The 12,688-nt window shown below is 29.5% G+C and overlaps 1 protein-coding gene across 1 annotated transcript; it reads left to right on the top strand.

Annotated features, from left to right (window-relative positions):
* The first annotated feature begins 8,443 nt into the window (after positions 1 to 8,443).
* LOC124927524 (protein CRABS CLAW-like) lies at positions 8,444 to 9,571 on the top strand. Its single transcript, XM_047467956.1, has 6 exons — positions 8,444 to 8,725; positions 8,792 to 8,938; positions 9,038 to 9,161; positions 9,226 to 9,274; positions 9,365 to 9,440; positions 9,506 to 9,571. The coding sequence occupies exons 1-6, from the start codon at positions 8,444 to 8,446 to the stop codon at positions 9,569 to 9,571; spliced, it is 744 nt and encodes a 247-aa protein (XP_047323912.1).
* The last annotated feature ends 3,117 nt before the right edge of the window (positions 9,572 to 12,688 follow it).

Below are 12,688 nucleotides of genomic sequence, written 5' to 3'. Positions count from 1 at the left end.
ACATACCCATTCTTCAACTGCCGGAGAGTCGTAGGATCTTCTTTAACAATCGGAGAGTCGTGGGTCTTCTTCAACTGTTGTTGGCTGATGATGTTGAACGGAGCGTCGTGGGGTGAGTAGCGTCGTGGCAGCTGCTAATGTTGAGTCGGAGAGTTTAGGGTTTGTAGGGGTGGGAGGGAGAAGGGGGAGAAGATGAAGCGAATGAATGAATTTGACCGATCAAAGAGGAAACTTTATCAATGTTGGGTCATTTTTCTAATTTGACCATTATGAGGGTCATTTCGTTAAATTTCCTATGTAATTGGGAAATGGCTAAGCATTAAGAATAGCATACAAAAAATATTTTGATAATATAGTTGATGAATTTCCATTGAATTGAACACACTTTTAAAATTACTTTTTGACAAGGCTTCTTAAATTACTTATATTTTATTATTAAGTTTTTTTTAATATTTTTAACCATAAACACAATACACACCTAACAAAGTTTTAACCATTTTTTTTTGTCTTTCTTAAGGATAGATTCTAGAAAAAATTCTCATTATTTTAAAATTATTAAAAACTCTTTTAAAATAGAGATTAGTAATAAAGAGAAATTAAAACAGTATACAAATAAATTTCATTTTTCAAATGATATATATAGATATATTTGTATTATGATATTATGATCTTGATTATAATTCATATTATTTTTTGAATCAATTTTCTTGTGATTTTTCTTTTTTTTGGATTGCAGATTTGAATCAATATAATATAAACTAGCATAGTTGTCTTGTCGTTGTAAAGATTAGTTAAATAAATTACAAAACATCGATACTTTATATTATAATTTTAAAAGATATGTTTTTGATTTAAAATTAATAATCAAGATCACATGTTTAAAAAAATTATTAAATAACTATTCAATTAAATTAATAAATATTATATGATAAAAAAATGATAAAAAAATATTAAAAAATCACATAATTGAATAATTATAGTAAAAGATTAAAAAAAACTATATTATTTTTGTTGGAGAAGATAAATATATCAGAATTTATAGAACATATAAATATTTTATCCCACTTTATAATTAGGGTTATGCAACAAAAAACGAAAATTCGATAACGAAACTGAAACAATAGCTTACTGGTTTCATTTTACTGGTTTTTTGGTTACTTGGTTCTAGTTAACTAGTAGTTTTTACCGGTTAAACGGTTCTAACGATTTAACCGATAAATCGGTAATAATTCAATCATATATATATTTATATTAGTTATTTTATAAATATTAGATATATTATAAATAATATTTAAAATATATATATATATATATATATATATATATATATATATATATATATATATATATAAAAGTTGTTTTTAAATTTAAATTATAATTATAATTTGTAAAGAATGGTTTAAAAAAATCTAATTTATATGACTATTAGTTTAAAACTTTTAAAAAATATATTATATTATTACAATAATATAATATATTATAACATATTTTTAAATATATATATATATATGAAATATTATTATAATATATTATATTATATTATAACAATAATATAATATATTAAAATACAAGATTTTGAAAAACAATCATTTAATAAGTTTAATAATTAATTAAAAAATTGAATTATCAATTCACGGTTAAACTTGTTAATCGATCGGAATCGACCGAACCAGTATAACCAAAACTGGTAAAATCGATACCAATACTGGCCGGTTAACTGGTTTGTAAAATAAGAGATAAAATCGGATTTAACCGGAACAGTTTAACTGGTTAACCAACCGGTTGAACACCCTAATTATAATACTAATTCTCTAATATAGACATAAAATGATAGTCACATGACACTTATATTATTCTATTGAACAAGATAAGAATGTAAAATTTTAAAATTGGTAAGAATGTATTTTACCTCATTTTTTATGTGTATCATTTTCTCGTCAAATTTTTTATTGACATTATAAAATTATCTTATACATTTATCAAACTAATAATAAAATAAACATGCAATTACATATTTAAAGATGATAAATTTTACTTAATTTATAAAGAAATTTATCATACATGTCTTATCCATCAAGAATTCCATTACTTACGACATTTCAACACCATTTTTTCATCCTATAATTCGAATTCACATATTTTGTCCTTCAAAATTCATTATTAACGTCACCCTCATATCTCACTATCATTCCCTCCATTTCTTTAATTCGAATTCACATATTTTATCATATTTTATTATTAAAACATTCATTATTAGTACCACTCTAAAATTCGCACCAAATAGAACTTGAACATTGATCTCGAGTTTGAAATTTTAATCATTTTAACATTAGTTCACTTAACATTAATTCACATGTAATTGTTTAATTCAATTTATAATTTTATGTATATATATTTATTAATGGCTAAGGAATAACAAATAAAAAATATAATTAATAAAAATAATTAATTATATAAATAATAGATATGTAAAGAGAATATATAAAAATTATTATTTTTAATAAATTATTTGAAAATTTAATTAGAGAGTAAAAAAAATTATTTAAAAATTTAATTTAAGAGTAATGGAAGAATATTTTTTTAATTTAATATATAATTATATATTATAAAATAATTAATACAAATAAAATTATTAATATATATATATAATATTTTATTAAAAATAGAATTATATAATAATTGTGTTTTACATTATAATTCCTAAATTTGTTGAAATGGAAACTTAAATTCGAGAAATTAAATTACCCTCAAAAGCCTTAAATTTTAAGGCTCGAGCAATTTGACAACTTTGAGGCTTGAGAAATTTGACAAAGAATTGTTGACTTACTTTGCAAGTACTCAAATCCTCAAGTCTTCAACCTTCAGCTTCATCCAATTTTTCAACTCCTTCATCTGTTCAATGTTATACTCTAACAGAGGATTGACTGTTATCGGATCATTGAGTTTAAAATATTTCCCACTTGGGTCTGTGTAATTCCCCAATAGGTGGACTTCTCCTTCTTTCTCTGGAATCGCTTTCCCAAAAAAATTGTTGGAGTCAATTCTAACACATCATCATCATCATTTTTCTTCTTCTCTAACTCATCATCATCATGCTTCTTCTTCTTCTCATCATCATCGTCCTTCTTCTTCTTCAACTCCTTCTTCTTCTCCAACTCCTCCTTCATCTTCTTGGCAAACTCCTTCTTCTTGGCCATATCTTTCCTCTCCTCCTTCTTCAACTGATCCACCTTCTTCTCCAACTCCTCTGCCTCCTGTGCCTACTTCAACTCAAGCCTCTCATTCTGCTTCTTCTCCTTCCGCGTCAACTCCAACTCATCATCATCTTCCTTCAACTCCACATCATCTTTATTTTCATTCTTCATTAACTCCAACTCACCATCATCTTTATTCTTTTTCAACTCGTCATCATCTTCCTTCTTCTCCAAATCATCATCATCTTCATTCTTCTTCAACTCTTCATCATCTTCCTTCCTCTTCAACTCATAAATCAAGTCTCTTCAACTCATCAAGCCTATTCAACTCCAACTCATCATCATCCTTCTTCTTCAACTCATCATCATTCTTCTCCAACTCATCATCATCTTCCTTTTTCTATATAAGAATTGTCTGAAGAAATTCATTAACATGAAAAATAATAGGGACATTTATATGAAACCAAACAAACAAAGTTTTATGATATCTTTTGTGGGTTATAATTTTGTAAATATATAAAATGTGGAAATATTCAAACTAAGTCATAATTCCTACAGTTTAGAAATTAGTCAGGTTTTCTATATGATAATCCTCAGATTATGTTTACCCCTAAATAAAGGGATCACCTTTATTATATATTGGTCTACCTATGAAAAAGATAATAAATCGATATCTTTTTCTCAATAATTCAACAAATTCCATAGTCAATGTGACCTTCGAGTTTACTATGATTTGAATGAAAATTTCATTTTTCAAAAAATAATCAATTTAAGAAATAACAAAGCAAATAACAGGGAAAGATACAGTCCTAAAAGAAGCCGGGTAGAACTGCAAAAACTATATTATTGCTCTGTTTGAAGAATATTTGTTGAGGTTCAATAGACTTACTTCAACCCCATCTATTTTGTAAGAAAATCTTTTCTCACGGCCCAATTTTATGCTATGGGATCCTTTCTTTGGAAACTTACCCCATGCAATATCTGGAGTTTGTCCTGAAGATGACTGTACATCAGATGAAGAGATCTGTAAATGATAAAAGAAGCAATGAGATATCGGGTAATATTGGAGACTAGTTAAATGTACAAAAGTAATATTTTTATCTGCATACCATAAACAAAGGCCCTTTAAGACCTTCGTGAATCTTCATTGTATATGTGACACCATTCCGGGTGCGCAGAGCTTGGTATCCAACAGGTTAGGGATACCGATCTTTTCCCTGCATTTTAAAAAAAAAGTTAAGCCAATGGAGTGCAGAACTAGAAATATGGGAAGCAAAGTGTCCAGTTAATCATGGAATGCCATGTGCTTCCATGGTAGGGATAAATCACTTAGATGCCAATCAGTTGCATGAACCTAAACAATCATCTCTTGGACAAAATAAATTAAAATGTGTTTCTTGTTACTCATTCTGATGGTATTAATCATGTAGTTATGCATCCAGCTGGAAAATATAGTAACATTCCACTATAAAATAAACTCTTGGAATATATTTAGCATTGATCGATCATTATCAAACTATGCATTGTCCAAATAGATGATAGTGCACTCACGCTTAAGAAACAGTAATCGTTATAAACTCAGGCACTAGAAACTTGTCATCAACATCTAATTCTCAAATATATCCTTCTATTTGTCATTGATGACCCCGGAGAGAATATATATATATATATATATATTTTTTAAATATAAAAAATATTATCAATAATCATGTCATCAAAACCACATTAAAAAGTGATTAAAAAGAGATAAACAAGACAAACAAAAAAAAACATGAAAAGACATGAAAATAGTATATTCAAATTGATGCATCAGATAAACAAGACAAACAAAAAAAAACATGAAAAGACATGAAAATAGTATATTCAAATTGATGCATTAAAAGTACTCACAAGTCAAAAGGGGGTGAAAGTCAAGGATCATTAAAATCCATTGTATAAGTATCTCTCATAAACTCATGCACTATGCATATATACGTGAGAAGAGATTCATTGACAATATTGCCCTTTCTATGAATCCATTGGAAGTTTGTGACAACTCTAAGGATCTTGTTGTTTTGTGTCTTTTGATTATGTTCAATTATATTATTCACCTCTTTTAGGGCTTGTTTGAGAAAATGAGATTTTGAGTTTTATTTAGGATTTTTTCCAAAATACATGTTTTTGATTAAACTAAAAGAAAATTCCGTTTTTAAATTATTATTATCAAAATATTCTCAATGAAATATGTTTTTTTATTATTAATATTAACTTTTATTAATATAAAATACAATATTTAAGTATAAAGTAATTTTGGTATTTAAATTGATAAAATGATTGATTAGATAAGTAACATAATTGTTGAATTTTGAAATAAAAACTTGATTTTATCTTAATAACCAAAGATCAAACAAGCCCTTATACTTTGAGTGGAAATACGATGAAAACTCTGAATTAATGAGTAAAGTAACTGCAAAACAATAAACAAAAATTGGTTAATTTAAAAAAAAAAAAGAATTATGTTCATCTATTTACACTTTATCTACAAAATAATTGTTATTTTGCAAAGCACATTTGGAAGTATGTATATTCACGGTTGGATTTCACTTAAATTGCATTAAGTTAAAATGGAGATTATGGCTACTGGTAATGCTAGCTTTCAACAAATAAAAAAACTTAGTTTGACTTTAATTTTGAACATTTTACCATTTAAAAAAATAAAATTATAGACATTTATATAGTTTAATTAATTAAAAAAGGATGTGTTATTGAGAGACATTAATCGAGATGGCTAAAAGAACGAGATTTACGAGATTGATATATGTTTATATAATTTTTTAATAGACTATCTAGTTAGAATAAAATCGAAAAATATTTAACAATTAAAGTATACCCAGAGACGGATCTATAAAGGTGTTCAGTCCACAACGTAAAAATAAAAAATAAAATTTTAGGGTAAAAATATGATATTATCTCATAATTTTTTTTTAAAATTTTAATATAACTTACTGTTTGTTTATTTAATTATTAAAAAATGGTAAAACTTACTTTTATTCACTTGTTTATCTAATTTTTTCTAGTTATATTTTTAAGTTCACCCACAATCTCGAATCCTGGATCCATTCCTGAGTATACTGTTAAGATTCATTCAAAATGTCATTATTATGACGATGTCAAAGATTATATCTGAAAAATCAGTTGTTTAATTCATTTGGGAACTTCATCGCTTTTTTTTAGAATTTTTGAGTTAATTACTTGTATTTTTGTTTTTAATTTTTATTTTGAACTCCTTTTTCAATTATACTCGAACGAATTTGATTGTAATTTGCATAGATCATTTAAAAATAAATCTAAAAGAACATGAAATTTATATATATATATATATATATATATATATTTTGAAGTTATATATATTATTTTCATTAAAAACATGCCTGAATCATTTCAGAATAAATTTTAACATTATTTTTTTTAAGTCAATACAATAAGATGTAATTTAAAGTTTTTCAAGCCTATCTACATAAATCAATAAAAAAGTAAACAAGACGATTTTATTGCGATGTAATAGATGTCTATTTCAAACTTTCTTTTACATAATCTAGACTTTCACTGTCACGTGCATGTTTAATGAAATGTATTTTCAGAAATAAAAAAAAAAGTCAATCTAAATACTTGTAATTAGTTTTGACGTTTTAAGCTATTTTTATGGTAAAGTAGGATTTGATTGTAATAAAAAAGAATGTAAAATTGAATTGTTTTCACGATTTTCTGTTTGGAAGCGATTGAGGATGGGTAATTAAAGAAAATTAAGTGAGGAGAAATAGGAAGGACAAGAAAGCAAAAAATATGGAGGTTAAGTCCAATCAAAATTACCAAAGAAAGACATGTAACAGAGAAACATACGACCAATGATTCATGTCCAAATCCATTAATAACATACGACCAATGATTCATGTCCAAATCCATTAATCATCTCATCAAGGCTCGCTGTGTGATTTATTAATTACTAGCTAGCTAGCTAGGGTTTTACAGATCATATATATATAGCTAGCTAGCTAGCAAGGCAATTTCCAACATGAAATATGAATTATGAGAAAGATTTTATATGAATTCATGAAAGGCTGATGATTCTGATGCATGTAATGTAAAGTGAGAATTTATGGGGAAGCCATGGTTTATACACACAAGGAAACAGTGCAGGAAAAATGTCAAAATAGTTTATTTTCCATTTTGGGATATCTAGGTATTGTCCCATCACTCTTCTTTATTTTTATTTTTTTTACTTGTTTGGTTATGCCTTACATTTGTCGGGAAATACTTTTTAAATCTAATAAACAATATTGCAATATCAAGAATTTTCAGAAGAAAAAAAAAGATGGTTACAAGTGAACTTCTTAATCTCTCTCAATATTCTAAACAAAACCATATAACTTAATAAAAAGAAATGAAAAATCATAAAAACTCTAAACTCTAAATAGATTTGTCAAAGGAAATTAACTTTGAGTTGAAGTTGAGTTTCCTTGGTAAACATGTCCTGAAGAATATTACTTTTCTCTGTTCGTCGTAGATGGCTTAATTTCGCCCGACGAAGAGATACTTTAGATACAAATTGCATGCCTTAGTTGTCGCTCCCACTATACAGATAAATAATGAGAGTGTCTACACGGATGTTCAAATTTATTTATCATAAGAATAAAGAAATTCAATAATGATCAAAACACATGCTCAACAAAAGCTTGATTAAAACACGTGAAGTTATATCATCTCTTTTAACCTAGTGGTAAAAAAATATGAATTTTTGTACCCTTCCTAAAGCCCTCAACTCGAACTCGTTTAGGTGACATTTTTAGTTAATTCATTGAGTGTATTTGGATTATATGTTTAACCCACATAGAGATTAGTCGTATTTTTGATGAAGTTGGAAAAAATATTAGTGTTCAACATTTTATTTTAAGAAAAAATACTTATCTCTTTTATTAAAAATGTCCCCAAATAAGAGACAATATAACTTTTTTTATGGGCAAAACAAACTTTGTATCACATAATGTTAATCAAGTTGAAGTCAATATATACCACTACAAAAGTTAAATTTAAAAGAAATAAAGAAAAAGAAACCCTATAAAATCTATAGTGGGATGATCATGCCCTAACTAAAGGCATCAAGATTTGTTTTTAATGAAAGTAAAGTAATTATTTAAGTGAAATTAATTTGTCGACATGTGTTGTACGGAAGGGAAAAAAAAGAGGAGGGAGTAAGTGGACTGTCTAAATCCATGAAGAATGGAGGAGCTGACAAAGACCTGCAAGTCAGACAAGATCCTTTGATAATAGTAGTAATACTTATCTATACCAAATCTCCCTTCTTTTTTCTCAAACTCATCCGTACGAGGATCCACCACCAGTCCACCATATCTACCTATCATAACAATATATATATACATGTCTTCTTTCTTTCTTCCTTCCTGAGAAACAAGTTAAAGTTAAGCATGGATTTGATTCAGCAATCCGAACATCTATGCTACGTTCATTGCAACTTCTGCAACACTGTTCTTGCGGTAATAATTGATCACTACAAACATACATACATACATTAAACCCTAACCCTAAACTCATATATGCAGGCGGGAATTCCATGGAAGAGGGCGGTCGAAACAGTGACAGTAAAATGCGGGCATTGCAGCAACCTATCCTATCTCAGCACCAGGCCTTCATTTCTCCACCACCACACCCACTTCCTTTTACAGGATCGCTGTCCATCCACTTTTGTGGTATATCATCTATTTATATACATATATATATATATACATGACCTATCTCATAATTTATGATAATAAATTGATCAATATCATCCATCCATGCATGCACAGGGTCATCAAGTTTCCAGTGAAACCAGGAAACACCAGCCACCATCTTCATCTTTTTCGTCATCCTCAAAGATTATCAAGTCTATGTCGACTAACCCTAGCCAAGAGAGAGCACCAGTGGTTAAACGTATGTCATCATCAATATTAACTAGCTAGACACACTTCTTTTAATATATTTATTTCATTTGCAGCACCTGAGAAGAAACGCAGGCTTCCATCTGCTTACAATCAATTCATGAAGTATATCACTTTTTATCCTTTTTCTTCTTATTATTATACATTGATTATCTGTACTGCTTCTTAATTAATTATAAATATATAAATGAAAAGGCAGGAGATACAACGGATCAAAGCGGCACATCCTGAGATACCACATCGTGAAGCTTTCAGTTCTGCTGCCAAAAATGTAATTAAGCAACTTAAACCCATTAATGTTTAATATTTTTTTTAATAATAAATAAAATATTACAGTGGGCGAGGTATATTCCAAGTTCTCCATCAATGACCACAATGTCGACTCGTACCGGCCACCCATAGCTCACTTCGAATGTAAGTGAACATTTTATTTTATTTATTTTGCATATATATATATATATATATATATATATATATATATATATATATATATATATATATATATATATAAATGATTAATTGGTTGATTTTGAACTATGTAGGAATATTAATGTAAGTGCATGGTAATGGAATTAGAAGCATGGGAGACAGACAGAAGTAGTTGTTTTTTTTGTATTAATTATGAGATTATTATATATTATTATTAATCTCAGCTAAGTACCTGCTTATTTTGGATATCTAGTTTTTATATTTATGTGAAAATCTTAATCTTAATTTAACGTTTAGTTCTTATGTACTGAATGGATAAGTTGTCATCAATCGGTTGTTTTTGTATTTTTTTATGCATATTATATATGTATCGCTGTCAATTTTGGAAACTCAATCTGAAGAACATGTAAGAACTAAGTAATTACTACCTTTTGGGTGGTCAAAAAAAGTCATTTATATTATAAATCAGATACATTTTATTTTTAAGATAGTTTTTGTAATAAAACAACATATATAAAATGTACAAGCCAATCATAATAAATTATTTTTGATAATATAAACAATAGTAATTTAAACAAGATTGATCAGCTTATGTTTATGAGGATTACTTTATCTTGACTTTATCCAAAACAAACAAAAATTATATTGGGAGACATATGCACAGCGTCGGAACTTGGGTCACTCGGATGATAGACATGATTTATTACCGCTATACCACAACTACTTATGCTACATTAACTTATCATATTAGTTATATTTTAATATTACAGATTCAGTCGGGGCCTAAGCAATTTTTGCCCCGATTCGATTCCGCCACCACTAGTAGAAAATGTATAATTACCGAGAACGCTAATCGAGAGCGATCAAATACTCTCGGAAATATTTATTTAACCGAGAGCATCACTCTTCCCTCGCCAATATTTTCTTTTGGGGGGGGGGGGAAACGACTTAACGTCATTTCATTAAAAATTTCTAAAAATGAGAAAAAAACCAAATGAGTTTTTGTATTTTCCTAGACAAGCCTAAGAAAATTAAGTTCGTTACAGTCTAAAAATAAATGAATTACAAACAATCATCGAAATTATAAACAAATTTAAATTGTGTTTATCTCGCTAAAAAAATAAAGTCTTTGGTGACTTCCTGATATGATACCTTCTAGTTCATGTAGAGGTTCCAATTATGTTCGTTTTCAGGACTCTTCTCCACGTCTGGATGTTCGCGCTACAGTGAGTTACAATATCATTCAAATTCTGCTTCAGACTTCTTCGATTCCCCGAGAATTCCCTCGCGTTTCTCTCCCGCTAGATGTTTGTAAACTGTTGAGCCGAATCCACATTTGAAAATCTTTGACTTAAACTTTGTTTCCTTCGATTTCTTCACAGACACTTCCTTGATTTTTTCCAGTCTCTCGGGAATATTGTCATATCCATATTTTTTGCAAATTTATTCCAAAGTTTCGAGGAAAATAAATAGTTCTCGAAGAGATGGTCAGTTGTTTTTTCATTCCCTTCACACAACACCTCATCAAGCCTCTTCTTCTCCAACTCCTCCTCATCCTTAGCCTTTGACTCCGACTCCAGCCTTTCCTTCTCCAACTCCTTCTCCACTAAATCAACATTCTTATGTTCCTTTATTTCCCCCAATAATTTGATTATTTGGTTGAACATAAGACGTTGATCATCTTTGATGAGCTTCATTTCAGTTTTAAGCTCATTTACATCCTTTGTAAGCTCCATTACATCATTTGTCATCTCATCAAGTTTGACATCTATATGGGATTCAGTCACTCGATTGGGTGCACTAGATGGAGAATTGTTTTGGTTAGTTTGAGAAGTCGTCGTAAAAGGGTCTGGCTGAGTAGACCGAGAGGTGTTTTGGCTAGATTCATCATTAAATGACCAAGAGATGTATTGGCTAGATTCATCAGTAAATGACCTCTTAGTCCTTTTCCTCTTGGTTAGTGCAGTTTTGGCGGGCTGAGGATTAAATAGTCTTCTCCTTTTAGCCGCCCGTTTGGGAGTCTTTTCATCTTCATTCTTTCTCTTCCTCTCATTCAGTTCAAAGAATTCATCATAAATGTAGCCTCTCATATCTTCAATGTCCTCCCCACAATACTTCCTCTTCTCCTCCTCACAGTCATCAATCTCGGTGAAAACATTGTACTTCAAGAGGGCAATGACTACCTCGCTCCTTGACGGAGTTGCTCCTGGAGGCTCTATAGAGAAATATCCTTAGGCATATAGGCTCTTTTTTCTTGGTCCTATCCGCAAATTTGGGAACAAATGTCTTCATAACTTCATAGGTCCACACTTGGAAGGCTAGTGCAAACCCATGTATAGTATAAGCGACATCACATCTACTTTCTCCTTCTAGGTTTCCCTCTCGGCCAAAGATACCTCCCAGAGGTGTTTCATGTCTTTATCAATACCCTACAGGGTTGCTCTAAAGGACACATTTCCCCCTAAAAATTGGAGATACATCTCCATATCCTCCAGCATGCGGAAAATTTCCATACTTACCATCTTCCTATTATTAGATGTGAATAGATACGGATAAATCAGGTATATGAACCCCATCTTCCATGCATCCTACTTATCAAAGTAGTGGAGAAAGCTTGCATCAACCTCTATCACTCTAACCATTATTTTACCCCCCAAAATATTTGTGGTCCAGGGGTGGGCATTCTTCAACGTCCCTATTTTCCACCATAGGAAATCTGCCAATATTGAGGCCTGTCATCAAGGAATATTTTTTCATGCCCCAGCACACCTCCTTACCATTGACTAAGAACTTTATCTCCTTTGAATTTGAGTTGCTTTTCATGATCAGCATCTGATGGAGTATTGTTCTTGAGAAAAATACAGTCAGGGCTTTGAATATATGCTGGAATTGAGACTACAAAGCTCTATCTATAAGATCAAGGTTATTAAACCTCTCCTTTATCATTGACAAGTAGGTGCTGGCGGATTTTTATGAAACACGGCCACGAAACTTCTCAATAATGGATTTGGTTTTGGTTTTGGTTGGTTCCATCTGCAAAGAAATAGTATGTTAGACTAATGAAAACACAATATACTTTAATTCAAAGTG

This window comes from Impatiens glandulifera, chromosome 1 (assembly GCF_907164915.1).
Source record: "Impatiens glandulifera chromosome 1, dImpGla2.1, whole genome shotgun sequence".
Lineage (NCBI taxonomy): Eukaryota > Viridiplantae > Streptophyta > Magnoliopsida > Ericales > Balsaminaceae > Impatiens > Impatiens glandulifera.
The sequence above is the reverse complement of the archived record's forward strand: the minus strand, read 5'-3'. Positions and strand labels throughout refer to the sequence as shown.

Excerpts from the sequence above, each read along its gene's own strand:
- LOC124927524 (XM_047467956.1), top strand. The coding sequence starts at position 8,444 with ATGAAGAATGGAGGAGCTGACAAAGACCTGCAAGTCAGACAAGATCCT. Across the intron at positions 8,939-9,037 it reads GCTGTCCATCCACTTTTGTG|GGTCATCAAGTTTCCAGTGA; the intron begins GTATATCATCTA and ends ATGCATGCACAG. Across the intron at positions 9,162-9,225 it reads GAGAGCACCAGTGGTTAAAC|CACCTGAGAAGAAACGCAGG; the intron begins GTATGTCATCAT and ends TTTCATTTGCAG.